At 57.5% G+C, this 27,586-nt stretch overlaps 10 protein-coding genes across 10 annotated transcripts in view; 7 read left to right on the top strand and 3 right to left on the bottom strand.

Annotated features, from left to right (window-relative positions):
- The window catches only part of ATEG_01312 (putative GATA transcription factor (AreB)), a gene marked incomplete at both ends in the record, with an annotated part of 1,525 nt that extends 1,302 nt beyond the window's left edge, over positions 1 to 223 (bottom strand). Inside the window, one exon of the mRNA XM_001208677.1 lies at positions 158 to 223. Coding sequence (XP_001208677.1) covers positions 158 to 223 — 66 coding nt within the window. The remainder of the gene's footprint in view (positions 1 to 157) is intronic.
- Positions 224 to 2,437: 2,214 nt separating this feature from the next.
- Positions 2,438 to 4,820, top strand: ATEG_01311 (1-phosphatidylinositol 4-kinase LSB6; the record flags this gene model as incomplete). The annotated part of the gene is made up of 2 exons (XM_001208676.1): positions 2,438 to 3,919; positions 3,975 to 4,820. The coding sequence occupies 2 exons, from the start codon at positions 2,438 to 2,440 to the stop codon at positions 4,818 to 4,820; spliced, it is 2,328 nt and encodes a 775-aa protein (XP_001208676.1).
- A 739-nt stretch (positions 4,821 to 5,559) lies between these two features.
- On the top strand, positions 5,560 to 9,153 carry ATEG_01310 (uncharacterized protein; the record flags this gene model as incomplete). Its single annotated transcript, XM_001208675.1, has 2 exons — positions 5,560 to 6,319; positions 6,368 to 9,153. The coding sequence occupies 2 exons, from the start codon at positions 5,560 to 5,562 to the stop codon at positions 9,151 to 9,153; spliced, it is 3,546 nt and encodes a 1,181-aa protein (XP_001208675.1).
- Positions 9,154 to 11,163: 2,010 nt separating this feature from the next.
- ATEG_01309 (kinetochore Spc24 family protein) lies at positions 11,164 to 11,861 on the bottom strand (the record flags this gene model as incomplete). Its single annotated transcript, XM_001208674.1, has 3 exons — positions 11,164 to 11,341; positions 11,394 to 11,791; positions 11,835 to 11,861. The coding sequence occupies 3 exons, from the start codon at positions 11,859 to 11,861 to the stop codon at positions 11,164 to 11,166; spliced, it is 603 nt and encodes a 200-aa protein (XP_001208674.1).
- A 227-nt stretch (positions 11,862 to 12,088) lies between these two features.
- On the top strand, positions 12,089 to 14,411 carry ATEG_01308 (uncharacterized protein; the record flags this gene model as incomplete). Its single annotated transcript, XM_001208673.1, has 5 exons — positions 12,089 to 12,107; positions 12,219 to 12,316; positions 12,384 to 12,681; positions 13,352 to 13,910; positions 13,976 to 14,411. 5 exons carry the CDS (start codon positions 12,089 to 12,091, stop codon positions 14,409 to 14,411), a joined length of 1,410 nt encoding a protein of 469 aa, XP_001208673.1.
- A 403-nt stretch (positions 14,412 to 14,814) lies between these two features.
- On the top strand, positions 14,815 to 16,444 carry ATEG_01307 (amidohydrolase; the record flags this gene model as incomplete). The annotated part of the gene is made up of 2 exons (XM_001208672.1): positions 14,815 to 14,984; positions 15,037 to 16,444. 2 exons carry the CDS (start codon positions 14,815 to 14,817, stop codon positions 16,442 to 16,444), a joined length of 1,578 nt encoding a protein of 525 aa, XP_001208672.1.
- Positions 16,445 to 17,188: 744 nt separating this feature from the next.
- Positions 17,189 to 23,029, bottom strand: ATEG_01306 (uncharacterized protein; the record flags this gene model as incomplete). Its single annotated transcript, XM_001208671.1, has 7 exons — positions 17,189 to 17,832; positions 17,877 to 17,946; positions 18,145 to 18,410; positions 18,464 to 20,731; positions 20,787 to 22,275; positions 22,345 to 22,774; positions 22,935 to 23,029. 7 exons carry the CDS (start codon positions 23,027 to 23,029, stop codon positions 17,189 to 17,191), a joined length of 5,262 nt encoding a protein of 1,753 aa, XP_001208671.1.
- A 682-nt stretch (positions 23,030 to 23,711) lies between these two features.
- Positions 23,712 to 24,326, top strand: ATEG_01305 (uncharacterized protein; the record flags this gene model as incomplete). The annotated part of the gene is made up of 1 exon (XM_001208670.1): positions 23,712 to 24,326. The coding sequence occupies one exon, from the start codon at positions 23,712 to 23,714 to the stop codon at positions 24,324 to 24,326; it is 615 nt and encodes a 204-aa protein (XP_001208670.1).
- Positions 24,327 to 25,197: 871 nt separating this feature from the next.
- ATEG_01304 (putative alcohol dehydrogenase) lies at positions 25,198 to 26,357 on the top strand (the record flags this gene model as incomplete). The annotated part of the gene is made up of 2 exons (XM_001208669.1): positions 25,198 to 25,998; positions 26,064 to 26,357. 2 exons carry the CDS (start codon positions 25,198 to 25,200, stop codon positions 26,355 to 26,357), a joined length of 1,095 nt encoding a protein of 364 aa, XP_001208669.1.
- A 502-nt stretch (positions 26,358 to 26,859) lies between these two features.
- On the top strand, positions 26,860 to 27,464 carry ATEG_01303 (uncharacterized protein; the record flags this gene model as incomplete). The annotated part of the gene is made up of 2 exons (XM_001208668.1): positions 26,860 to 27,252; positions 27,303 to 27,464. 2 exons carry the CDS (start codon positions 26,860 to 26,862, stop codon positions 27,462 to 27,464), a joined length of 555 nt encoding a protein of 184 aa, XP_001208668.1.
- Positions 27,465 to 27,586: the final 122 nt, after the last annotated feature.

The following is a 27,586-nucleotide window of genomic DNA, read 5'->3' as shown; positions in this document are numbered from 1 at the left end:
GACCCTCCCCCAGCGGATGCTGATAACAATCGGTAAAATTGAGAAAAATGGCAGGGAAAAAAATATGAAAATGCAACGGATCGCTCAGATAAGCGTGTTGGCTTCTCCCCAGACGATAAGATCCCCCAGATCTTCCTGTTCATCATGCGCAACTCACCGGATTATTGCCTTGTCCTCCCGTCGTCGCCGCGGGTGAAGAGGTTGCGTAGGTCATGTTGGACATGTTGGAATGCGCATCGCTGCTCGACGTCCTGACACGTAAGACCCGTCAGCATGCTAGAATTTTCATCGTTACCATCCCCGATAAGGGCGCGCGATTCGAGGAGGCTTGTCTAACGCCATGTACAAAGGCAATCGCCAGCACTCCTGCATTTGACCCCGACACTCCTTCGCGCGTAGGGATCAATTACATACCGTAAATTAGACGTGGGTGCCGAGGCGACCGATGCCAAAGCGGATAATCCTGGCAACGAGGGGCCTAGGGAGCTGGGAAATCCGCTGCTGTTGTTGCTGCCGGGGCTTCCCGTAGATTTGTCGATCGAAGCGAACTCCGGTAGGGTTCCCGAGTACTGAGATGATGCGGATGATGCGCCTACTCCAGCATCCGTTGTTGTTGACTGACGAGAGACAGACTGGCTATCGGTAGCGGAGGAGTTCTGATTGTAACTGAGGTCGTGGGTCTGAGAGGATGGCGACGAAGGACGCAAAGCCGGGTCGATGGGCGACGCCCGAAACAAGAGAGAAGCCACCGTGGAGGATGGAATCACGAATAGTCTTGAAATTCGGTCAGGATCGACCGAATTGAAGCGGTGCTAGTGCTCGATGATACGACTGTCAAGGGAATGCGTCGTGTCGCGGAAGCGGCCACGTCGAAGGGGTGATACTGCGAATACTTTGTTCAATTCGATTCACTCTGTGTCCAATGGCCTCATATTTGCATGGGAAGATTGGATTGCAGTGGTAGTACCTGTTTTATTTGGTCTGGGGTCCCCAATCGGATGGTCAAGGAGCGAAAGATCTGAACGGACGATAGATCGTCGGATCGATAGGGATGGATATCGGAAAAGCGACGACAGGAGAAGACAAGAAGATCGAACGACAAATTCCAAGCAGAGACTTTTTGAGAAGAAGAAGAAGAAGAAGAGAAAGAAGACGAGACAATTGGGATGGGAGACGGGAGAAGGGTGGTCACGGGGAGGAAGTAAAAAAGAAGGTCGAACTGATTGATTGATTATCGATTTTCGTCCCTATCGCGCGTCTCGGGCCACTCACTATCAATTCCGGTTTTATCGCTGATTACCGCAGCACTTGGCTCATGCTGTCTGAGAGTACCTGTAGTATTATTACTCTTATTATTATTTCTACCTACTAAGTATCTAGGTGGTCAATCACTCTCAGTGCTTCTAACGGTGGCATTCCCCTGCCTCCGACGTTTCCCTGCATGGCTGGTGATTCCACGCGAGTCGCATCGCGTCTGCATACCCCTATGGTCAGATATGCTGAAAGATAGGGCTTCTACCGAGTGAATGCAGGGAGCTCAGATCTTCATTTCCACATGGGAGTTCACTGACTGGCTAGATACCTATTCACGAAGTTCTAGGTATCTTCTGATCACTCTGAAGCGATTGAATGCAATACCATTGACTTGATGATGTGGATGAGGGCATTCAGACTACACGGACGATCGTTATTAGGGCTGTATTTACGGAGTACGTACCGTACCCCGATAGCCCTGAGTAGAGATCCTTGTTGTCATTCCAGATGGAATGTGTTTCTATTTGTAGTAACGATGCTGTGTTCATCCCATTCTCTCAATTTCTCACACATACCTATCAATACCCGGAGCAGTATCTACATAGAGCGATACATAATACTCTCAATCAGACTTTGTCGTAGGTAGATGCCATGAGACAGACCTAGGCATAAGTACAACTGTCCTAATGATCCCTTTTCTCCCTTTTGCCAATCATTCAGGGGCTTTTTAAGCTCGAGTGGAGCCACACGGCACATAACCCTGTGGCGGTGCGATCGTTGGCTGTATGATACAGTATGGTAACAGTGGCTTGCACGTAAATATTCCCGTTTAATATAGGTAATTATGGTAATAATATGTTACGCAGCCACCGCAATGTCCCTTCAGCCCCCTTCATCGGATGGATTATTATTATTATTACTGATGACGGCCTCCACACGACTACGCCGATGGCGACGGCGACGGCGACGGCGACTACTATCCATCCTTCCATCTTCATCTCTCTTCCATTGTTGGTCCCCGTCCGCTTTGGATTCTTCGTTTCTTCGTTTCTTCTTTTATTCCTTCCGGTAATGCCTTGAATATCCTCGTATGATTTTAATCTTTTCTTTCTCGCCTCTCCTTCAATCCCCCTTTGCGACCTACTTTCTCCCATGATACCATAGACCTTCCCACACCTTTATCATGCCCAAGAACCGACCAGCGACCTCGGGCTATGCCCGTCTGGCCCAAGAAGAGGAAGATAGAAACCATGACTACGATTTTTCCGATGACGATGATCTCCAACCCTCCCATACGATATCCCAATCCGCCCCCCGGTACGCTCCCATCTCCTCCCGCATGCAGCCACCCACCCTATCTTCATCCCCCGAACAACGACGCAGACACAGTGGCTACTATCACCGCCGAGCTCGGAGGAACTCCGGTGTTGACATCAAGGCCATCAATGCGCGTTTGGAACGGTGGGCTGAGGAGATCGCCTCCAAGTTCAAGATCAACAAGGTCCGCGGGAAGACCCTGGAAGAGGAAAAACTCGAGATCTACCACTCGGTCTTCCAGCCGCCCAACGGCGTCCGTCCAATTTCGACCGAGGAACTCGAGTCCGAGGAGGTGGAAGGCGCCGCGCGGAAGGCTCGTGAGGAATTCGAGGAGGTCGTGGAGAGTGTCCGTCTTGCCATCGAGGTTGGCGTGCACCCCCGGATGATCTCCCAAGGTAGCTCCGGTAGTTACTTTGCGCGCAACAGCGAAGGGAAGGTTGTCGGAGTCTTCAAGCCCAAGGATGAGGAGCCCTATGCATCCCGCAATCCCAAGTGGACCAAGTGGATTCACCGTAACCTGTTCCCCTGTTTCTTCGGTCGCGCTTGTCTGATCCCCAACCTGTCGTATGTCTCCGAGGCGGCTGCGTACGTCTTGGACTCGCGTCTCCGCACCAACCTCGTCCCCTTCACCGACATTGTCTGGTTGTCCTCCAAGTCCTTCTACTACGATTTCTGGGATCGCAGAAAGGCGTGGATGGGAAAGAAGCCACTGCCGCACAAGGCAGGTAGCTTCCAGGTCTTCTTAAAAGGGTACAAGGATGCGAATCTCTTCCTTCGTGACCATCCGTGGCCCGACCAAACCAACACCGGCTTCCGCGCGGAAGACGCCCCGAAGCGCAAGAAGCGTCCTTGGAACGAAGCGTGTCGCCCTTCTGGAGTACAATCCGACGATGAAGACGACGATTTTGAGAATGGTGTCCTCCAGACCCCCTCGCCTCGTGAACAGAGCAGAGAGCGTCGATTCTATTGGACCGAAGCGTTGAAACAATCCTTCCGAGAGGAGTTGGAGAAGCTGGTGATCTTGGACTACATCATGCGAAACACCGATCGTGGTCTGGACAACTGGATGATCAAGATTGACTGGAATACGGAAGAAGTGTCGATCGTGGCGGATCCTCCGAAGCCGAATGGTGTTCATCAGGAAGATGACGACCTGATGCCTCCTCCCCGACCCGTCTCAGTCAATTCCGACCAAACTGGCAGTGCATCTCATCCTTATAAACGCCGTGAAACGATGGTGGCTGTCAGTCGAACCGGGACGCCTTTGAACTCATCGGAACCGCAGGCCTCTATCCAAATTGGTGCCATTGATAATAGTTTGTCTTGGCCGTGGAAGCATCCGGATGCTGTAAGTAGATCTAGGGAGAGCCGGCTACTTGGTACTGACGCATTTTCCCTTCTAGTGGCGAAGCTTTCCTTTCGGCTGGCTCTTCCTTCCCGTATCTTTAATTGGCCAGCCCTTCTCTCAGAAAACGCGCGACCATTTTTTACCTCTTTTGACCTCGACAGCTTGGTGGAGCGGTACGCAAATGGCGCTTCGACGCGTATTCTCGCAGGATGACGACTTCAAGGAAAGCATGTTCGCCAGACAGATTGCTGTGATGAAAGGCCAGGCATGGAATGTTGTGGAGACCCTGAAACAGCCTGATCATGGTCCACTGGAGCTTACAAGAAGAACCCGTGTCTGCGTGTGGGATGACCTAGTGGATGTCCCGGTTGCCATTCCTCTCCGCGGACCTTCAACCGAAGCCCAGAAACAAAAAGTGCGCAGCTACGAGAATTACGACAAACGCGATGCTTACGATCCCGATAACGAGGAGATGGATATTGGCGCATCGATGTCGCTGGGGTCCGGCCCGGAACATGATCTCCTCGGGTTAGGGTCTCCTCCGAGTGAGCTTCCCAACCCTAATCGGTTCGAGTTGCGGGATCGAGAGTCTGGTGCGCCGAAACCGAATGGGAGTCCAGCCACCCTCGAGAGCTATGGATTCAGCCGCGACAGTATTGATGCTCTGAGTGCGAGAGATCCGGACCGTGACTGGCCCGACCTCCCACCCCGTCCTGGCAGACACCATAAGAACAGCTCCGTGTCCAGCTCGCGCGGCGCCCATCTGATTTTCAGCAGCGATGACCTGGAAGGTGATCTGGGGTATGCTGCGGCCGAGGGCATGGAAGGAAACCAACGGAAAGTGATCGTTGAGCGATTGGAAGCCGTCAAGAGCAAGAACCCTGTGTTTACCTGGTGCTAATTGCATTTCACCCATCCCCTTAGACTTGTTCTTTTGCAAACCTCTTCACGTTCGACCCCTATGTCTTGCCTTTTGTTCCTACATACTCCCATCATGACGACCTTCATCTTCTTCCGATGTCTTTACTAGTTTAGCGAGTTCGCCGCAGGATTGGCTGGAAAATCCGCCCCGTGTTGTATATAGACTTGATGTTGATTCTACTAATAACCGTTGAAGGAGCGAATAATGGATGATGTTTCGTATATAGACGCCGTATAGCATGTACCAGAACCAAATCTTCTGTATAGTCAGACCGTGGTGAGGCGTGGGTGAGACACTGCTTTGATAAGCAAGCCTAACTTGTTAATCTTATCATTATCGGCGCCATCGAAGGCATCCCTCTCCTCCTCCGCCAACTCTCATCTCCAACTCTCCTCCCTTGTCCTCATCGCCGGCTCTGCTTTCATACAGACCCCGACGGTCGCGTGTGATGCGCGCAATGGGAGGATCTCGTTCTCTCACTTGTCAACCTCCGTCCTCGACCTCACACACCCTCACTACTATCGCCATCCGCTCACTTACCCACCTTTCCTTGACCCATCTGGACGTCACTCAGTTCGGAATCTTCTCTCTCTGATCCAGCGCTCTCGATAAGATCTAGCTGGTACCATCCCTTACATACCACCATCCACGCCCGCAACACCACCCACGTTCCCTCGCGCAAGACCTGTCTCGGATACCCGCATACCGTCTCGGCATTATGGCTTCCAACGCCGCCATGCTTCTGGACCCAAAAGCATACAGAAGACAACTGCAAAAGAACAATGGTAACGACCCAGACTGCACATCTCCCCCGTCCGAAGTCGACACCACCGACGCACCGTTGGACTTCTCCACTGCTGCACTATGCGGCTTCCCCGCCTCGTCGTTCGGACGCTGCCCTTCTCCCCCGGAGGACCCTATTTATCTGGACCCAGGCATAGATTACTCACTATTCGGTGCTGTAGCTCCGCAGGAGGCGAGCAGGCCGTCGCGCGGCAACCAGTCCCCTACCGCTGCGCCGCCCGGTACAGCCTCCGCCGCACATCGTCTTCTGAATCCCAAGCCCCGACCCTCGTCCGCGAAGGCGACTCCCCCGCCGAGATCGATGACATCTTCGCGTAATAGCGATAGACTCTCCGTGTCGTCATATGGAGTACCGCAGTCGGAGCCTGGGGTGGAGGTCGAGTTTACGAGCGCGCGATCCGAAGACGATAGCGATAGCAAACGGACCTCGGATCGCCTCGAGGATGATGCCGACGTGCGCCACGGCAGTCTCATCGAGGATATGTACGGCGTGGAGAGGCGCAGTAGGCAGCCGTATAAGAAGATCAAGACGGAGAATAACGTCGAGGAGAAGGGGAAGAGTGGGAAGGTCGCCATCGCAGGAGATAGCGGACTAGGCAAATGGATGAAGGAAGGACAGGCGAGTGCCGAAACGCCGCTGCCCGTCACGGCGGATGTTGTCGATCTCACTCTGGGTAAGAAGACAACGAGACGTGATCAAGACTCAAGGCTAACATGTCAAGACTCCTCGGCTGCAGTGAATGACGATGACGACCTGCAAGTCACCGGTTCGAATAACCTGAGTGTGCAGCGAGTATGCTATGGGAAGATCGAAAATGCGTATATCCAGGCTTTCTTGGTCCCCAAGCCGATCACTATATTCGATTCTGCGCATGACTGGCCGTCCATGAAGTTGAACATCAACCGCCGTCCGGGCGTGGAGGACAAAAAGATCGAGGTTTCGGACCCTAACAATATGGTTTTTGGCGCTGTTGATGCGAGGACCGCCGCGGTCGTTGTTCAGTTACTCGATTCACCTGCATTGAAGGTCGATCTTTCCGGGCGTCTGGATGCTCGCAAACGGGGACCAAATGAATACCCATGGATGCCTTGCTCTGCGCAATACCGCGCGTCTCTCAATCTCTACGGTCTGCGGAAAGACGCTGAAACGGTTGGGAAGCACCTTGGCCACCATAACATCTGGCTGGGAACTCCTTTTTCTGTTGAACAGGGGACTCCGATTTTCAACCCCCACGCAGAGCTGAGGCGCGCGCAGCAGGCCTTTCTACCAAGCATTGCGGCTCGTGGTCGTTCGAGCAGCGTGAATTACGAAGTTCGCACGGCCGAAGAAGTGAATGACGCAGTGATGAAAATGTTCGATCAGCTCCAGAGTGCCGAAAATATCCCCGAGATGGAGACCCCGTCGCAGCTGGAGACTCCTCTGCTTCGGCACCAGAAGCAAGCGCTCTGGTTCATGACCGAGAAGGAGAAGCCGCGCAAGTTTGGACCCAACGAGGCCGACAACAACTCACTATGGCGCTTGGAGGTACGTCCTAATGGGAGGAAACGTTATCGTGAGATCATCACAGGGATGGTCTCTGATGAAGAGCCTCCGCAGTCGCTGGGCGGTTTGCTGGCGGACATGATGGGCTTGGGCAAGACGTTGAGTATACTGTCGCTTGTCGTCAGCAGCCTACCGCAGTCCCGCGAGTGGGCAGACATGATCCCCGACGCCGAACTGGTGAAGAGCTCTCCTGGCATCCGCAATACCAAGACCACGCTTCTTGTGGTGCCCCTTAGCGCCGTCAACAACTGGGTGCTTCAGATCAAGGAGCATCTTAAGGAAGACGCTGTGACCTACTACGTCTTTCACGGCTCGTCGCGAACTACAGACGTGGACGAACTGTCCAAATATGACCTGGTGATTACAACCTACAGCATTGTTCTGAGCGAGCTCGCCGGGAGAGGCGCCAAGCGGGGCGTGAGCCCGTTGACGAAGATGAACATGTTCCGTATCGTTCTCGACGAGGCGCACACAATTCGCGAGCAGAGCGCCGCGCAAACCCAGGCGATCTTCAAGCTGCACGGGCAGCGCAAATGGTCCGTAACCGGCACACCTATCCAAAACCACCTCAAGGACCTCTACTCCGTGACCAGATTCATCGGGCTCTGTCCATACGACGACAGAACCCAATTCGGCATGCACATCCTCAGCCGGTTCAAGTCGGGTGACGCTTCGGTGCTGGCGAGTCTGCGCGTGCTCGTGGACTCGTTCACCCTCCGCCGCGTCAAAGACAAGATCGACCTACCGACGCGCCATGATAAGATCGTCATGCTCACCTTCACTGAGAAGGAGCGCCAACTGCACGAGTTCTTCCGGCAGGAGTCCAACGTCATGATGCGGGTGATCGCCGGCGAAGACAAGACGAAAATGAAAGGCCGCATGTACCACCACATTCTCAAGGCGATGATGATCCTGCGACAAGTCAGCGCTCACGGCAAGGAGCTCCTCGACGCCGAGGACCGCGAGCGCATCAAGGGCCTCAGCGTGCAGGACGCGATCGACCTGGAGGAAGGCGGCAGCGATCCGTCGGCCGAGGTCACCGACAAGAAGGCGTACGAGATGTTCACGCTCATGCAGGAGTCATCGGCGGACGTGTGCGCCATGTGTGGCAAACGCCTGGAAGAACCCGCGTCGACGGACTCGGGCGCCCCGGACCGGGCGGCGTGCATGGCCATTGTGCTTCCCTGCTTTGATGTGCTCTGCCCGGATTGCTTTGCTGGCTGGAAGCATGCGTTTGACGCGCCGAGCGAGGAGGTAGCTGCCGCCCTCCGTTGCCAGGTGTGCGACGGCTGGATCCCCGTGTCGTACTCGAGCATCACCGTCGGGGGGCTGCAGGAGTACATGGTAGACCAGGCACAGGCAAAGCAGAGCCGGCGACAGGCGAAGGTCCTAGGCGAGTACGAGGGCCCACACACGAAGACCAAAGCGCTGGTGGAGCAGCTGATGGCGACGGCGGACGAGAGCAAGGGATTACAGGCGGCCGGCGAGCGACCGCTCAAGAGCGTGGTGTTCTCAGCGTGGACGTCGCATCTGGACCTGATCGAGATCGCGCTGAAAGACAACGGGCTGACGGGGTACACGCGGCTGGACGGGACGATGGCGCTGGCGGCGCGCAACAAGGCACTGGCCGAGTTTCACAGCAACGACACGATTACCGTGCTACTGGCGACGATTGGCGCGGGCGGTGTCGGGCTGAACCTGACGGCGGCGTCGAAGGTGTACATTATGGAGCCGCAGTACAATCCGGCGGCGGTGGCGCAGGCGATCGATCGAGTGCACCGCATCGGGCAGACGCGCGAGGTGACGACGGTGCAATATCTAATGAAGGGGAGCATTGAGGAGAAGATTTTCGAGCTGGCGAAGAAGAAGCAGCAGTTGGCGGACTTGAGCATGAACCGCGGGAAGCTGGATAAGAAGGAGGTGCAAGAGCAGCGGATGCGCGAATACCGGAGTTTATTCAAGTGATGGAGTGATTTGGGATGGTTGCTGGTACATACGATACCCGACATTGACGGCGTTTTTCCTCTTTCTTTCTGGCGTTGGATGGGATATACGGGGTGTTTCGAGATCTATCTGATACCTGATATATGGTTATATGCGAGACCTAGAGCGTCATAAAGGTTTCTTAATTGGTATCACAGAACTCCCGTAAATGCGATCATCCAAAGTTGAATCAAAATATTAGAGACACTCCATTCTCAAACACTCGGCCGCATCCCATACACCCCCGTCTCAACAGCCCCCAACACCCCCTCCAACTGCTTCCTCAACCGCCTCAGCTCAACAATCCTCCGTTCGCGCTCCGCCTCGACACCGCGCAGCTCCGCCTCCAACTCGCGAATGCGCCGCTCCTGCTCCGCCTCGGACGAGTCAATCCCCGGCAACACGGAGATGAGATACTCGATCTGCTGCTCCTTGATGACGAGGTCGCGGGCGAGTTCGCGCTGCCGACTGGCGAATGTGCGCGGAGAGTCCGGCGCCGGGGGCAGGTTGGGGTCTGCTGGGGCGGCGGCCGTTCCGCCCGGCGTGGTTGTGCCTGGCTCGCCTCCGGTGCTTGTTCCTCCTGCGATACCAGGGGCAGAGGGCTGGGGCGGAGATGCTTGCGAGACGGGCGCGCCGGCGGGCACGGGCGGTGCGCTGGAGTTCTTGGGGATTTTGGCCAGGGCCGGCGCGGCGTCCGGGATGTGTGGTGGTGGGAGGGCGGGCGAGTTGTCGTGGTAGGTGGTGAGGTAGCCCAGGGTTGCGTAGAATTGGGTTGCGAGCTGCGGGAGGTCAGCCGGGATACGTGGGTTGGAGGGGAAGGCGTACCTGGTCCAGACAAGTCTGGAGCTGGGTGAGGATGTCTGCCATTGTAAAAGTATAGGAGAAGGTGAGGTGTATGGAGGGAAGTATGGGGGTAGAGAGGTAAGGAAAGGTGGAAGTTGGAGATAAAGAAGTTCGCCGCCTTTGATTCCACCACCACACATACATGTACCATCATGCACCGGCTACCACCACTACGTCTACATCGCCCACGCCCAAGACTCCGATACAAACCCCCTCCAAACCACCTCACCATCCACACCTTCACCCGCCGTCTCTTCAAGCTCCCTCTCCCGCCTCCCTCCCCGCCAAACCACCACGACCTCCCGTCGTTCCTCGAGCATGCCGCCCGCACCGCCCTCGCCCCCACCAGCACCACCTACATCGGCACGCACTACGAATACACCGTGCAAGAGACCCTCCGCCGCAGCGGCTTCTCTCTCGCGCGGACAGGGGGCCGCCTCGACGCGGGCATTGACCTCGTCGGCACATGGCACCTCCCCGCGCGCGAACACCCGCTCCGCGCAATCGTGCAGTGCAAATCGCTCAAAAGCAAGCTGGGGCCGAACCTCGTGCGCGAGCTCGAGGGCACGGTGCGGGCCAACAACGCCACCGACACGCTGGGCGTGCTGGTGAGTCCGCGCGAGGCGACCAAGGGCGTGCGCGACGCGCTGGCGCGGAGCACGGCGCCGCTGGTGTGGATGATGGTGCGCCGGGAGGGAGGCCTGCGGCAGGTGCTGTGGAATGCGCGTGCGGAGGCGATCGGGCTGGCGGGGGTGGGGGTTGAGGTGCGGTTTTCGGCGGAGGGCGATGGGAAAGGGGATGAGGGGGTGGTGTTGACGTGGGATGGGGAGGAGATGCCGGGGATGGATGCGGTGGAGGCGCAGATGGCGCGCGTGGAGCGCGAGTGGTTGCGGCTGTGGGGGTTGTCGGAGACGCAGCGCGAGAGACTGTTGGATGTGCTCGAGGAGATGTTTCCGGATGAGAGGCCGTTACTCTACGGGCGAGGGGGGAGTTCTCTGACGGAGGGTCAGAGGGAGCAGGTGTTGGAGCGGGTGCGAGGGGAGATCGCATTGCGAGAGTAAAAGGAATTGTAAATAGATTGTAACATAAGGGTATTATCCATAATATCATGCATCCTGCCAACGCCAAACAAGACCAAACGAGACAAATCTATCCTTGCATGTTCGACCAAAAGTAGTTTGCGTAGAAGAACCGGGAGAACTTGGGATCAACGTTGACGACGTGCACGTCGCCCTTGCGACTATTGCGAATGACCGCCTTGTTGAACGTTCCGGATTCGTCGGCCTCAATGTCGACGCCGAGCGAGCGGTAGATCTTGAGCCGGAGACTGCGTCGTCGTTAGTATCATGATAAGGACTATCTGGGCGGGACACGCGTACATGGTGGCATCGTCGGCTTCACGCTCCCGACGAGTCGCCTCGTCACCTTCCAGCCCCTGCGCCTCCAGATCCGCCAGCCGCTCCTTCAGCATCTCTAGCTCACTCTCCAGCCGGTCACTCTCGTTCTCCAGCTCGGTGGCCGACTTGGCGATGCGGAACTTCTTGGTGTCCAGCTCGACCATGGCGGCGGCGTGTTTGGATGAGTCATGGGCGGCGACGGCCTCGTTGTGCTGGGCAGTCAGGGAGTGCAGATGGCGGGAGAGCTTTCGCAGGGCGGATTCAGCATCGCGCATGCGCAGATCGCGCGACTGTTGCAGCGTGGACAGGGAGTCATTGATGCGGGTGACGGCTTGTTTATCGGGGTGGATGTTGAAGTTGCCGATGGTGTGGTGGATGAGCTGGAAGGTTAGTCAGGTACGCGGCAGGGGAAGAGCGACGTACTGTGGCAGGATCTTCGTCGAGCAGCATTTTGCCTAGAAGGTTGCGCGGTTGATGCGATAAGATGAAGTTGAAGTTGTGAAGATATAGAGCGTTGTTGATAAAGCGGTTGGGGGAGCAACTGCCACAGCCGCCACGCACCGCCACACCATCACAATCAATCGTCATCATCAGCATCATTGTTGACTGGAATCTCTCCGCTCTCTACATACCAACTTTTTCAACCTCCCTTTTGTGATACCCGGATTCAAGTCATCATGAGCTCTAATCTTCCCTGTAAGTCGATTTCACCCTCCCCATCGCCCGTCACTTCGTCTAACCTCTCAGATGCCGCCGATGCGGAAAGGTTCGTCTCCCCGTCGTCGCATTAGGCCCTCGCTCATCCAGACAGTCCCTTGAAACCGGCCGAACTGCAAGTCCTCCGCTCGCAGTACGAGAAAGAAGGCGACTATGTGGGCATTCAGACCAAGTTCAACTACGCCTGGGTACGTCATCCATCGCGGGGAGCTCCCGTTGTCGGTGTCGACTCTATCGACTAACCGTCGGCACCAGGGCCTCATCAAATCCAACGCTCGTACCGACCAGCAAGAAGGCGTGCGTCTTCTGTCCGAGATCTTCCGGGCCGCCCCCGAACGTCGACGCGAGTGTCTCTACTATCTGGCGCTAGGCAACTACAAACTCGGGAACTATGGAGAAGCCCGACGCTACAACGACCTCCTACTCGAGAAGGAACCGGCCAACCTCCAAGCGGCGAGTCTGGGACAGTTGATCGACGAGAAGGTGTCCAAGGAAGGACTGCTGGGAATCGCCATCGTCGGTGGACTGGCCCTGGCGGCTGGAGTGGTGGGCGGTATGGTCTTCCGGGGCGCGAAGAGACGGTAGATGTGATGCGATGCCGTCGATTTTGTATAGGAATGATGTTTGATTTGGCATGAGCGGCGTTTGATGTTCATTCTGTCTAATATTCTAATTCGACTGTATTTGCTATCTTTGCCATGTTGTGCTATATTGTGTCTTATTGGGTTGATAACTAAGACTGCGCCACTAAGCAAACCCGCCCACGTCATTTCCCCCCTCGCCTTCATCGGCCTTCTTCCTACTTCTTTCTCTCTCCATCTCTCTGACTTCCTCTTCACCTGCTTCTGGTTGCTCCTTTTCCGACTGAGCCTCTTCTCGTCCCACACGCCCCTCTTCTCCTTCCTTCGGCATGCTATAGGATCACGCGGAAACCATGCGTGACTCGCCTTCCGTGCGACTCCCATTCCGATGACTCTATAAACCACCTGGATATATAACACACCCACTGCGTCCCATCCCTCTGATCGCTCGACTTCAATACCCCCGTCATGGCCGACGTGGGAGACCGCGTGTTCTGCCATGCGTGTGGCGGCGTTTGGCTGCGCAATCGGCACGGCCTCGTCTGTCCCCATTGCGAGTCCGATTTCACTGAAATTGTCCATAACCCTCCTCGCTCTCGCCACATCGCCGCTAACACACTCCTTAGATTGAAATCCCTCCAGATCCCGATGAAGTCCCCCCGGACGACTTCCCCGACCCTCCGACCTCTGTCCCCGTCGAACGTCTCCATTCTCCGGCCAACCCGTGGGTTGACCCCGATCCCTGGCCCCATCTAGACGACAACTTCCAGCCGATTCCCGAAGAAGATGGCTTTCGACATCGCTCATATCGTTCTCCCGACGGTCGCATATCGTTCTCCACCACCACCTTCACCCATGGCGCTTCCCCGCATCGCGCCCGTGGTCCGGCCACCGACCCGCTCCTGCCAATGGTGCGAGGCCTGGATACTATCTTCAACGGTCTCGCGGAAACCTACCGACATGCTGGACAATACCAACAAATGGGCGAGCGGGCCCGCGCTCGACGACCGAGCCAACAAGCCGAGGGCTCCGGGTCTCCGAGTGCTGCCTCGCCACAAGGTCCTCGAGTTTGGCATGGTTCGTTTGGCTTTAGCCTGGGTGGGAATGGAGGAGCACGATCAGAGTACCATTCCACAGGAGGATTACACCCGCGGGATGCCGATGGTCCCCAGATGAATACACCCCTGCGGACGCTGGGCGAGTATGTTTCTGGTCTTCATTTACCAATTCATAAATCTACGACAAGTGCTAATACTATGCAAACAGCGTGCTGGAGCTTTTCAGAGCCGATTTCGGCGGCGATGGGGGCGATCCGGTAGGAGGACCGCCCAGGGCTCCCAATCCCCTGGCGATGCTCTCAGCATTGTTGAACCTGGAACGTCACGGGGACGCGGTATACTCTCAGGAAGAGCTGGACCGCGTCATCTCCGAGCTCGTGGGCCAGAACGTCAACGGAACGGCACCACCCCCGGCGTCGCGATCGGCCATCCAATCTTTGCCGAAGAAGAAGGTCGATCAGGAGATGCTGGGCAACGACGGTCGAGCCGAGTGCTCGATCTGCATGGATCCTGTCGAGTTAGGAACGGAGGTGACGGTACTCCCTTGCAAACACTGGTTCCATTTCCAGTGTATCGAGATGTGGTTGAACCAGCATAACACTTGCCCGCATTGCCGCCGCGGCATTGATGCGCCGGCGCAGTAAGCAGCCAACCCCCACCGCCTGCTAATGGCATCAGCATCGGACGCTCACAGAAAAAAGCAGGGCCGAAGGCAGCAGCGAAAACCCCGTGGTAATCGAGGATAGTCCGGAGCCGGTCTCTCGACGGTCGAGCACGACGGGAAATGCAGGGAACAGCGGGTCTAGTAGTGGAGGAGGACTGACCGGATGGGTTCGAAGTCGATTTGGCGGGAGTTGAGAACGACTGGCAGAGTCTTTTGCAGATTGGCCTCATGTATGATGATGACTTGAATGCCAGCCGCCTGTTTGTGTGCATTTTGCGTCCTGCTCTGATAAGCTCCGATTCCCCACATTCTCCTCCCCCTCTTCTTATCGTCTCCCGCCTTTTTCGGCTCCGTCCGTCTGTCAACCCCCTCTCCGCCGCACCATGAAGACCCTGTTCAAGAACGGACACATTCTGTCCGATTCCCAACAATGCCCGTGTATGGTTGTCGAGGACGACCGCATTGTCTATGTCGGTAGCGAGACCGACGCCCCTGCCGCCGATAGCGAGATCGACCTCGCCGGCCGCCGAGTGCTCCCGGGTTTCATCGATGGGTACTACTAAGCTTGTCCTTTTCTGTCTTGTCAATTGCGACTGACCGTCCAGGCATATGCATCTGCTCCTCTTTGGCGCCTCCCTCTCCAAGATCAGTCTGGATGAGTGCAAAGACCTCGCCGATATCCGCCGCACCATCCAAACTGCCGCCGCGGAACGTCCTTCCGCCCCGCGGCTGTTCTGCAGAGGCTGGATGCACTCGATGACCGACGGAGTTGCCCTGGCCAGTATGCTGGATGACATCGATCCGCGTCCCATCTTCATCGATTCCAAGGACCTGCATTCCGCCTGGTGCAACTCGGCTGCCTTGCGCGAATTGGCCGTCGAGGACGTCCCCAACCCCGCCGGTGGCACTATCCATCGGGATCCGACTACCGGCAAACCCTCGGGTCTACTCGAGGAGGCTGCCGCCGTCAACATTGTCTGGCCGCACGTCGCTCGCGTCGCGTCCACCGAGGAAAAGCTGGGCTACATCCGTGCGGCCGTCCGCGCGTATAACGCTTCCGGGTACACGGGCATGATCGAGATGGCCACGGACGAGAACATCTGGGAGGCAATGCGGCAGCTGCGGGAGCGAGAGGCGGTGCCGATCCGGCTGGCCGCGCACTGGGTCATCCTCCCCGGCAAGACGGACGATGAGGTGCTGCGTCAGGTCGACCGCGCCATCGAGCTCCACCAAACATATAACCTCACCTCCTCGCCCGACTTCCGCATCACCGGCATCAAGGTGATCTGCGACGGGGTCATCGACGCCTGCACAGCATCCCTGCTGCAGCCTTACTCCTCCAACGGGGTGGACTGCGCCCCCTTGTGGGAACCGGACATCCTTCGCAAGGTCGTAGCCAAAGCCGATGCCGCCGGGCTGCAGTGTGCACTGCACGCGATCGGCGATGCTACCGTGCGACTGGCCATTGACACGCTGGAGGCGGTAGGCACGCCCGGCCGACGCCACCGCATCGAGCATCTGGAGCTTACGGCGCCGGAGGACGCCCGCCGTCTCGGGCAACTGGGCATCACGGCCTCGGTGCAGCCGGTGCACGCGGACCCGGCCATCCTGCGTGCATGGCCCAAGCTGCTCGGGAAGGAGCGTTGTGCGCGGGCCTTTGCCTACCGCGAGTTCCTCGAGGCTAGCGCGCCGCTGGCCATCGGCACCGACTCGCCCACCGCGCCGCATTTCCCGCTGCGTAACCTGTACACGGCGACAACGCGACGGTCGGCGCGTCAGCCCGCACTGACTGACACTGTGAACCCGCACTTTGCGCTGTCTCTCCTCCAGGCCGTCGGCGCCGCCACGCAGGGCTCGGCGTACTCGTGCTTTGCGGATGGATTCACCGGACGGTTGGCGCCGGGCTTCCAGGCGGATTTTGCGGTCATTGACATGGAATGGGAGGCAGAGCGACTCCTCGACGCGAGGGTTGTGGAGACCTGGTACGGCGGGAAGAAAGTATATCAAGCCTAGCTACATAGTACAATCAAGCATGTTCAAGTCGACTAAATCTAGATATGTCTACACCATAGCCTTTGCCCGCTCACACACCTCGCGTAGCACCCCGCCGAGCCACTCGAAATCGCTCAATTCCAGATACACCTGCGCACTGACCCGTGTCCACAGATACGGCCCATAAGGGAACACCGGCACAAACGTGTTGTACTCGTCCATGAGGATCCGGCCCATAAACTGTGCAATCTCCTGCGCCTTGGCCGCACTCACTCTACACTCGCCTTCCTTCCCCCCCGCTTCCATCTCAGACGCATCTCCAGACACGATCGCAAAAGGCAACCGCACATTGGCCATCCCACACGCCCGCAACAGACTGCGCTCCCCACCCCGCAGCCCGGGCTCGGTCATGACCTCCGTGCGCAGACAGGCGGCAACAGCCTCGGCCCCGGCGTTGACCAGCTGCACCAGGTACGCCTGGATGGCGGGCTCGCCGCCGCAGACGTCCTGGCGGAAGCGCAGCGCGGCCGGCACACAGAGGTAGGGCGTGTCGTCGGCGGTGGCGACGTGGTCGAAGAGGGCCTCAAAGGGGGTCAATGCGCCTGATGCGGCGGCGGGTGTTGTCGTTGTCGCCGGGGCGGTGGACGGCGGGATGTAGCCCCAGGATGTGGGGAGGGTAGTCCGGATGAGGTGGTGGTTGTGTTCGGCGACATAGAGGACCGCGCTGCTGCGGGGGGTGTAGAGCCATCTATTATTCCATTAGCTTTACATGGGGTGGGATATGAAATGGTAGGCAAGGGAAGGCAGGTACTTGTGACAGTTGCTGGTGAAAAAGTCCGGTTGGAGGACGCCCAGGTCCAGGGGCAGATGGCCGACGCCATGGGCGCCGTCGATGAGGCTCAGGACGCCCTCGTCGCGACAGACACGCACGAGGTCCTCGAACGGGAAGCGCACGCCGGGGTTCGCGACGATGGTGTCGAAGATGGCCAGGCGTGGGGTGCGGCCGGACTCGCGGATGTGGCGGACGGCGTCGCGGAACAGGCGCACGATGGTGTCGTGGGAGGCGGGCAGGGCGTAGGCGATCTTGTGCAGCTGTGCAGGGCGCGACTCGGCCAGCCAGAAGAGGCTGCGCTCGACGGCGCCGAAGACGGTGTCGAAGTAGACGATCACGTCGGAGGCGGCCAAGGTCGGGAGCAGGTTGTGCAGGACGGTGTTGACGCCAGTGGTGGCGTTCTTGACGAAGACGACGGAGTGTCGTGGGACATTGAGGTATGCCGCGATGGCGGCGCGGGCTTCGGTGAGCAGCTCCGGCTGTGTCTTGCGCATGAAGACGTCGGGCTTTTGCTCTGCGAGCGATTGGAGGTGCTTCTGGGTGGTGTGGACATCGCGAGGCTGGGTGCCATAGGAGCCTGGATGGTCAGTGTGGTTGATATATGAGGATGAGGAAGTATACCGTGATTGAGGTTCTTATAGGAGGGATCGATGAGGAAGTGAGCCCTCATGGGGGCACCGAAAGGAGTCATCTTGAGAGTGTGGTAGAAAGTGGCAGATGGTAGAGAGTGGAGGAGGAAGAAGAAGAAGAAGAAGAAGAAGAATATAAATGAACAATTCGATATGACTCATGATCCAAACATCAAAACACATACAGCAATCCAACATGCATAATACATACATAAATACACTGGGCATTACCGCTTGCCCTTCTTCCGAGGAGCCACAACCTTAAAAGCCGCGTTGCTAGTATCCTCCTCGCGATGCGCATTCGACGACCCCTTCTTGGCCACTTCGCTCCACCCGCCGGCGTTCTTTTCCGCGTACGCACTGGGCGCCACCGGGTCCACAATGCCCTTGTCGGCCATCTTACGCCGACGGATGAACTCCTCTGCGAACCGGCGGCCGTCCAGCGTCTGCGAGTTGGCGTACACCGAGTCCGAGATGATCTCCGCCTCCGCGGGCAGAAGCATGAGCTGTTGCACGAAATCGTCCACTACATACACGTTAGCATTGGCCTGCATTCGGGATTCGTCAAGTCAAACTTACCATTGATGCCGCTGTTCAGTCCCTTGCCCAGCGTCAGCTTGGCCCACTTGGTGAATTCCTCCACCGCGCGGTTGGGATTGGGAGCCGGAGCCACAACAGGAGCCGTCACAGTCCGGGCCACAGTCGCCGGCTTGGGACGCACGGGGGAAGCCGCCAGGGGCACGGTACCGCTGGCCGCGCGAGGACCCGCAGGAGCAGCAGGAGGGGCCTTGGGCTTGCCGCCAGCTCCCACGGTGGTCCACGCGCCGGTGCTCGCGGGCGCCACGGGCGAGGGAGCCGGAGCCTTGCTAGCCAAGTCCGCATAGCGCTTGCCGGTCGACGAAGGAGCAGTCGGCGGGGTGGGCGAGGCGTGCTGCTGAGCTGCAGCTGCGGCCGCCGCGGCAGCAAGACGCTGCTTCCGCGCCTCTTCCTCCTTTTGAATCTGCGCCAACGTCTTCTTGGCGGTACCGCTGGTCGGGGTTTGGCCCTTGTTGTTCCACACCGATCCAGACGAAGTGGGTGTCGCAGGGGATCCAGCGCTGGCCCAGTTGGCAGTCGACGGGAGACCAGGAGCTTGCGCCTGTGCCTGGCTGAGGCGTTCCTGTTCGGCGAGGAGCTGCGCGCGGCGGGCCGCGGCGGCCAGCTCCTCCCGCTGAGCGGCGTTGCGGGCTTCCGCTTCCTGGATCTCCTTCAGAGAGGGTCCCTTGGGCATCTCGTTGACTTCCTTCGCCCACGGAGCAATCGAGGTGGTGGGGGCTTCGACCGGAGTCTGCGTCTGAGACCGGGAGTTGGCGGCCAGCGATTCAGCAACGTTCTGGCGGTTCCGCTGAGCGGCAGGAGCGGGCAGGGGCGACGCGGACGGCGGGGGAGGGAAGGGCTGAGGCATGGCGCTCTCGCCCTTGGTGGTCCAGGCGGCATCACCGGTAGATTGGCTCTGCTGCTGTTGGTCCTGCTGGGCTTGCTGCTCCTGTTCCTGTTGCTGACGCTGAGCAGAAGCGGCCTTCTGAACCTGCTGGGACAGGGTAAGCGGGGGCTCGTCGCCGGTAGGGGCGGGCTGGCCGGTCTGCACGGCAGTGGCGCCGGGGACAACGTTCTGAGAAGTCACGGCTTCGGTCTCATCCTGCTGGGACGCTGCGGTGGGATGGGTGGGAAGTCCCTCGGCAGTGCGCAGGCCAAACTCGCCCTCTTGAGCGCGGAGTGCATGGAACTGCCGCAAGCGTTCCTCACGGGCCTGTTGGTCAAACAAGTTGTCGCCCTGGGCGGCGTCGAATTGCTCCTGCTCCTGCTGCAGACGAGCCCGGTCTTGCAGCATGCTTGCGACCTGGGGCGCGGGGAAGAGGTTATCGGGCTGGCGGGTGAACGACGCGGGACTGCCGAACGCAAACGGATCCGGACGGCTCACATTCAACCGGTCGAGAAGGGCAGGCAGTTGGTCCTGGCTGCCGCCCAGGTCCGTTCCCAGCATCCCCGGGCCAACATTGGATTGACGTAGAGGGCCGGCAGCATCGAAAAAGCCAGAGACAGATTGGGGCTGTCCCTGGACAGGGGCCTGCAGGGGCGACGGCTGGAAGCCAACCGGAGACGCAATGCTACCGAAACTAGGCTGGCTGTGCAAGCTGTGCGCGCTCGAGTGGTGTTGGAGCTGCGGATGGATAGTGGGAGGAACGCTGGGGAATTGCATCTGCTTCATCAGAGCCTGTTGCTGCGCCAGATGTTCTTTCTGCCGCGCCATCAGATACTGCTCCTCTTGCTTGCGACGTTCCAAGGCATTCTGCTGCTCAGCGGTCAAGGTGGTGCCGAAGCTGGGGAAGCTGCCGGGGAACGGAGGCTGCGCCGAGCCCGACGTGCCACCGCCCCAAGGGCCAGGAGCCGGGTCAGGGCCGTGAGGGATGCCGATCTGGGGCACAAGGAACGGCTCACGAGAGTTCCCAATGCGACGCACCAGCTGGGCCAGGGGCTCGAACTCAGGATCCTCCAGCTTCTTGATCTGCAGATCGGGGCTGAAGAAACCAGCCTTGAACCAATCATGCATCTCCAAACCGGTCCACGGGCCTTGAATGTTTCCTTGCGGGTCGCGGTAGATCCAACGCATGCGGTCCGGCATCACCATTGTACGCTGCTGAGCGGGGGGAACAGACCCAGCATTGTTTCCAGCCTGTCCGGGTGTCTGGCTTTGAGGGGGTCCTTCGGCAGGCATCGAGGCCGGGATAGAACCAACGGCGGAGACCGGAGTTTGGGAAGCGGAGGTGGTGGCAGGAGGGTTAGTTTGGCCAGACTTGTCTTGTAGGTCTAATCTAGTTAGCACATTGCTCGATTTGGAACCACCATCTGGGGAAACACATACCAGCTCGAGTAGCCTCATCCAGGTTTCCAAGCTCGTGACGGGCCTGGTCGGCCTGCATTTGTTCCTGCATGGCGGCGGGGAACAGAGATCCCAGCTTGCTGGAACGGCCAATGCTTCCAGTACCGGAGATACCAGCATGGGGACTGAAGAGACCGCCTCCGCCCAGAGTTGAAAGACTAGGGGATTGCAAATCACCCATTGTACCGAAGATAGGATCGCCGAATCCACCGGCAAAGGCGGACCGTTCTCTCGTCGGAGTTCCCACAGCGCCAGTCGATGGCCATCCGGCAGCGCCACCGAGAGAGGACAAACCGCCCAGGCCACCGAGACTGGAGAAGCTCCGGTTGCCCGCAGCGCTGGATGTTTGACTCCGGTCGATGGCCGGCAAATCCATGCCCGATCCGACTCGTCGCATGGATCCAAACGCGCCCGCGGGGTCGCGCAGTCCGGTCAAGCCTGGATGGTTCGAGCTCTGGATATCCGATCCGTCGGTTTCCACATCCTCAGCCTCGCCACGGTCACCATGGTGAGGGCTCTGGTAGGGGTTCGTGTTCGTGGGACTGGTGGGTTCGTGGCCCTGCAGCAGACTTGGGGTTGGGTTGCGGGAGTTTTCATGGCTCTGCATCAACTCGCGGAAGCCAGGGATGCTCGAGGTCATTCCAAACGCAGAGAAACCGAGTTGGTCGGCCGCCTGCGAAGGTGTGGCCACGTCCTGGGAGCCTCCAAGCGCCGCACTTCCACTGCGAGCCTCCTCCTGGAAGGGATTCGTCTCGCTGCGTCCGGTGCGGGTCTTGAGGCCTTCAGCCCAGGGCGACTGGGGGCGCTTGTCATCGTCTCCTTCCACCAAGCGCTCCAGACTGCTGAGAGACGGCTTCTCCTTGATCGAGGCACCAATATCCTCCGAGCTGTCCTTGGAGAACAAGCCCTTCAGACGACTCTCTCCACGCAGACTGCCGAACCCGGGTTTCTTTTCCGTTGTCGGTGTGGTCGTGCCCAGAGAGAAGGCGCCAAAAGCTCCCATGGGCGAAAAGTTGGCATTATGCGAGGCTGATCCCCACGGAGAGCTGGTTCCACCCGCCGCAGACACCACAGGATTGGTGGAGCTGCGCTTGAGGGAACCAAAGGGCGAAGCAACCTCCGAGCTTCCGTCCCGGACGTTTTCCTTCTCCTTCTCCTCCCATCTGGCAGTGGACGACGTGTCACGGAAGTCGGTCTTGCGACGCAGCAGCGAAGGGGGCGGGGTGGCCGTGTTCGGTTCGTCGCGGAAAAAACGAGAACCCCCGGTAGTGGGAGACATGGGATTACCGGTGGAATCACCCGTCTCGCGACGTCTGGGGCCCTGGCGAGTGGAGCTGGGGGATGAGGTGTTGTAGGCGTTCTGGGAGTAGGACACCGACGATTTACGCGCTCCCGGAGTGGTTCCCGTATTATCCTTGGAGGCGTTGGTTGGAGGGGGCTTCAGCGGAGAGTTGACTGAAAGGGAGAAGAGCTAGAGGTGGGTAGTTAGTCGAGGTCCGACGCGAAGAACAAAGCCAGATGAAACAAGGGCGAGACGCACCTCCTTTTCATCCTCCGTCATGTCAATCAAACCCAGGGGCTCTGATTGTCCTCCATGATCCCAGCAGACTTCCGGCCCGGAGGGATTGGCATCCTTGGAATCCTCGCGTCGACCCCAAGCTCCATTCACAGCAGCGGGCGTCTCGACATGGGGATCCCAGTCAGCAACGAAGTACTCTGCGACATTTTTGCCCAGGACACCGGATTCTCGTTGGGATTTGTAGAGACTGAGGAGCTGTTCCTTGGAATACCGAGTTTCCGTGGCGGCCCCGTTCCGGAGAGTGGAGGAGGTGGTGACGTGTGGGGGGTTATAGGTACCCGTAGCGGCGGCGACGGAGGTCGATTGGCTAGTGTCCCGGTTCTGCGAAGGGTTTGTCGCGACGGACGGACGGCGGAAGGTTTGTGTTGCTCCGTTCATGCGGGAACGAGCCCTGGAGGGGTGGTGGTTAGCTGGCGGGACGGGTGGGTGGCTGGAGGGCTGTTGAACTGGAGAACGAGGGAGAGCTGAAAGGAGCTGATGAGGAGGACGAGAGGAGGACGGAAGAAACACGCGAACGTATGATAACAGAATCACCTGGCTGGAAGACATACCATTCTCCACTGGCAGTTCCATCCCCCCTCCGGGAGGAGTCGTGGGTGTTGCCAGCAGCGGCGGAAGCAAAACTCGAAGGGAGTGGCGTTGGCATTATGGCGTCAAGAACTGGTTCAAAGGAAGAATTCCCGTCCAGCGAAGATGCAATCAGGAGAAAGAAGCTCTGCAGACGAGAGAATGAAGAGGAGGAAGGGTTTTTTTGTGGGAGGTGAGGTCAACGAAGATGATGGGACAGCTCTGGAGAAAGGAAGGGAGAGATGGTCGTGTGGAACGGGTTTCGTTTGCGAGCGTTTGCGGGAGGCGGCGCGGAGAAGGCTGGGAAGAGTCAGAATGGAAAGAGACGAGGATAACACTGGAAAAGGAAGAAGTAGGGAGGCAGAGACGTACCTGTGAAGAACGCTGGACGATCCAAGATCACAAACGAAAGAGAAGAAGAAGAAGATGCGAAGTTGCGGGTCGAAAAAAGAGAAATTGCTGGGCAGTGGCATTACCACGCCCGGGCGGAGAGTTGCGCGGGTGAGTGCGTAGCTTTAATATTGCCACGCACATACTACATTGGCTGGCGGCAGTCGTGATGTGGTCGTTGTTTGCTGCAAACATTCAGTCTATACATCTCTTTCACTCTATAGACTAGGTAGGTACACTATCAGCATTGACGTCTTGTTTGCCCAGTGGCTTCCACTCTGTCCCACAATGCATCTGCTATATAAAACCAAACCCTTCCCTTGGAAACATCTCCCCATCTATCCCTCATACCCTTCACAGGTACCCCCACCATGTGTCTCTTCTCTTCCGACGCCAACTCTCCTCCTCTCCCTTATAATTCCTTCTGGAAAGGCAAACCCCTTCGTACCACGCACCAGAAAGACTCTATCCAACATGTCTGTTGCCGTGTAGACCGTCCACATCACCCCAAGCAGCCTCTCCCACGGAACTGCTGTTCCCATGCTCATTCACAGGCCACACCAACCCCCAAGGATATTACGGAGTCCACGGACAGCCGGAACTGCACGAATTGCAAGAACATCAAGATCCGAAGAGGCTCTTTCTTGCGCTGCTCCAAAGACAAGGAGGAACAGTCCTGTCCCCACTGCAAACATCCCTCCAAGCCCTGTCACCAATCGCAACATGTATCAACCCCCTGTGCGGGTGCCCGCGGTGACCTTCGTCATCTACATCCTAGACAGTCTGTTCCTACGGGAGTACATCGCTGCAGACACGACTCCAAACAGCATCAGGCACGGGATGGTATGAGGTACTGTGAGGCGGGTGGCCCGCAGAAAGGGCCATGTTTGAAATGTCTTCAGCCAGAGGAAAAGGTGGTTTCTTCTGGGGCTGTCGAGACCAAGCATCGGTCTTCCAGACAGCACTACGTGTGTCGGAAGTACTGAGAGGTGCTCTCGTTGCTTGACGTGGCCTGGGCAAGAGGTTGTTTCCAGTCATAACAGAGTTTTGTAGAGTGTTTTCGCTCCAGATAGATCTGTGTGTTTTCAGCCTGGGCTGGTCAGCTACAGTGCAGGCATCTGTTTCTACTATCTACTGCTCGAGAGACCCCAGGTTAAGTTGGGGTAACATTTGACATCTTCCCTCTTCTGATGATATATACTAGAGCCGGAAATGGACGCCCACCGCCCAATGTAGCAAAAAACCAACGTATCTTGCTAGACCAAGAAATATACGATGTTCACTACATTTATTGATACAAGGGAAATCGCTAGATTTGACTAAGTTATGTTTTGGTAGATCTAGAGGGGAAATATATAGATACTGATGTGCTTCTTCTGCACAAAAAGCAGTGTCAATGCGCCCATACTTATCTAGTGGCCAATTGGCGTTGACAAGCGCTGCTCGTAGTCTGACACTGACAAAAAGCACACTTTACATCTGGAATATCCCTACGAGAAGAGAGGATGCCATCGGAGCTCGTGGACAAATGCTCCCAGGATGCCTAGGCACAGAATCAGCACTCTGGCATAATGGCAGCACAGCCATTCTCAACCACCCCAAAGATCTTACAACGGCCATCTGACTCACAAATTCATCCACTAGATGCAGTAGTCCACATGGAATCATCTTCATGATTGATATGATGATCAACCGCTGAGCCTCGGTTATCGATAACGGCGCCCCAACCTCCCCGCACGGCCATGACGACAAAAGAATCCCCAACGATATCTCTTTCTCCTGGCATCAATCACACTTCCAAGTGAAAGACTGCCTAGCAATTTTCTAGCAGGGAACCAGGGAGATAAAGACACCGCCATGTCGAAAGCAATCTTCCTCACCAAAGTGGACGGCAAACCCGGTCAGGTCTACTACCCTCTCGCCGTGCAGACCCTCCCCAAGCCCACGCCCCAGGGCAACGAACTGCTCATCAAGATGACCGCCGCCGCTCTGAACCACCGCGATGTTTTCTTGCGCCAACACCTCTATCCCGGCATCACCTTTGATGTGCCAATGGGCGCCGACGGGGTCGGCACCGTCGTCGCCACCGGGCCTGGCGTGACCAGCCCCGAAAAATGGCAGGGCAAGCGCGTCATCATCAATCCAGGCACAGGCTGGAACGACTCTCCCGACGGGCCCGAAGACCCCCGCGGCTACCGCATCATGGGCGGCACCAAGCTCTACACCAAGGGCACCATGCAGGAGTACCTCACCATCGACGCGTCCGAGGTCGAAGAGGCCCCCGAGCATCTCTCCGACGCGGAAGCGGCCGCCCTGCCCCTGACTGGTCTCACAGGATGGCGTGCCTTGATAGTCAAGGCGGGTGAGCGCAACACGGGCCCCGGAGCGGCGGTCCTGCTCACCGGCATTGGGGGCGGCGTGGCTCTCATGGTCTTGCGGTTTGCGGTCGCGCGCGGCGCAGACGTCTATGTGACCAGCTCGAATGAGGAGAAGATTCGCAAGGCGGTCGAGCTGGGCGCTAAAGGGGGTGTGAATTACAAGGAGGACGGGTGGGAGAAGAAGCTCCTCGGCATGTTGCCTGCCGGGAAGAAGTATTTCGATGCAATTATCGACGGCGCTGGGGGGGATGCTGTCGAGAAGGCAGCCAAGATTCTAAAGGTACGTTGATCGCATGTGCCGCTGTTTCCTCCGCGAATGTCTGTTGAGTGGTGCTGATTGTGTAGGCCGGTGGTATCCTGTCGGTGTACGGCATGACAGTCTCGCCCAAGATGCCCTTCCTTATGCAGGCCGTGTTGAAGAACATCGAAGTCCGCGGGTCGACTATGGGCTCACGCAAGGAGTTCGCCGAGATGGTCCAGTTCGTCAAGGCCAACAAGATCCATCCGGTCATCTCGCGCGTCCTCCAGACGGACCTTGGTGATGTAGCCGGGCTCGATGGCCTGTTCCAGGATATGAAGGAGGGCAAGCAGTTTGGGAAACTGGTGGTGGAGTTTGGCAAGTCGGGAAGCAAGCTCTAAAAGAAAGTGGTATTGATCGTTAGCGTTTGTTGTCTATACATGTGCGGTGTACTCAGGCTAGACTTGGACAGCATCAAGGCTGATAACGCCGTTTATGCTGTTTATCTGAATACAAGCTCCTAGATGGAAAGTCCAGTCCAGTTTATCATTTTCTCCTGTTCTCCCCCGAGCTGGTAGCGCTTGCCTTGTGTGCAGGCATACCGCAGTATATCTTGCTGTAGCCATACCAGCAGCAAGTACTCCAGACCACACCCATCCGACACACTTCGTTCATTATCCGTCACTGTTATCTTAGTATACAGAGCCATCGCTCATTGCTTGATCCTTATTCTGTATAAAAATTAGCACCATCCGACCCCATGAACAACGACCTGGTGCAGCTGTACGGGCCAGGCATGTCCTTCTACCGCTCCCGTCTGGAGACGAAACGCCCCAAACCAGCAGACGCATCGAAGTTATTACTGGCGGTAAGCTTCCACAGACGACCACCCTCCCATCCACGATGGATCTAATGTCCGCAACGCAGAGATACACCAATACTCTGAAATCCCTCTCCGCCAGCAACGAGATGCTCGACACAAAGATCAAGGAGCTGTGCTCCAACACCCTCCGTCTCAGGCTCGATCTCATGAAGTTCCAACACCACATGAACGGGTTCAATCGCGAATTCCTCGTGACATGGCAAGCGGACACGCTTACCCGGCTCATCGAAGTGATTTACGAAGGGCATGGCTGGAGGTTGCCGGGCGGCGTTACCTCTCGGGACCATGGAGTCGTCAACCGGGAAAGAATGTCCATGATGTACGGAATCGCGGCGAGAAAACTGAAGAAGGAGACGTTAAGGGCACTCGGACTGTACGAGCGATACTATGAGGCGCTGCAGAAATATGATGAGGTGTGTCAGCTTCCGTTCAGGGGCCTTGGGTCTGATTCTCACAACTACAGATCACACCATTTCGAAGCGCAAATCCGTTTCAATCGGAATGTAGCTTTGCTCGATGGCTGGTATCGAAGAAGGACACTCAGGCCGAGGTGTATCGTTTCTGGGGGGGATTGTTTCCGTTGTGCTATGGTCGGACGGTGGAGGAGGCGTCTGAGATATTCTAGTCTGTCCTACTTTTGGGTCGGCTCTCTTCAGTGCAGTGACGGTAGGTCTTTGTAAATTAGAATCAGTAGTAGTTGATAGTTTGCAGCAGGCTTGCGAATACAATCATCAGGACATGATACAC

Source organism: Aspergillus terreus, genomic scaffold (genome assembly GCF_000149615.1).
Source record: "Aspergillus terreus NIH2624 scaffold_2 genomic scaffold, whole genome shotgun sequence".
NCBI lineage: Eukaryota > Fungi > Ascomycota > Eurotiomycetes > Eurotiales > Aspergillaceae > Aspergillus > Aspergillus terreus.
This window is presented reverse-complemented; position numbering and strand designations above follow the sequence as displayed.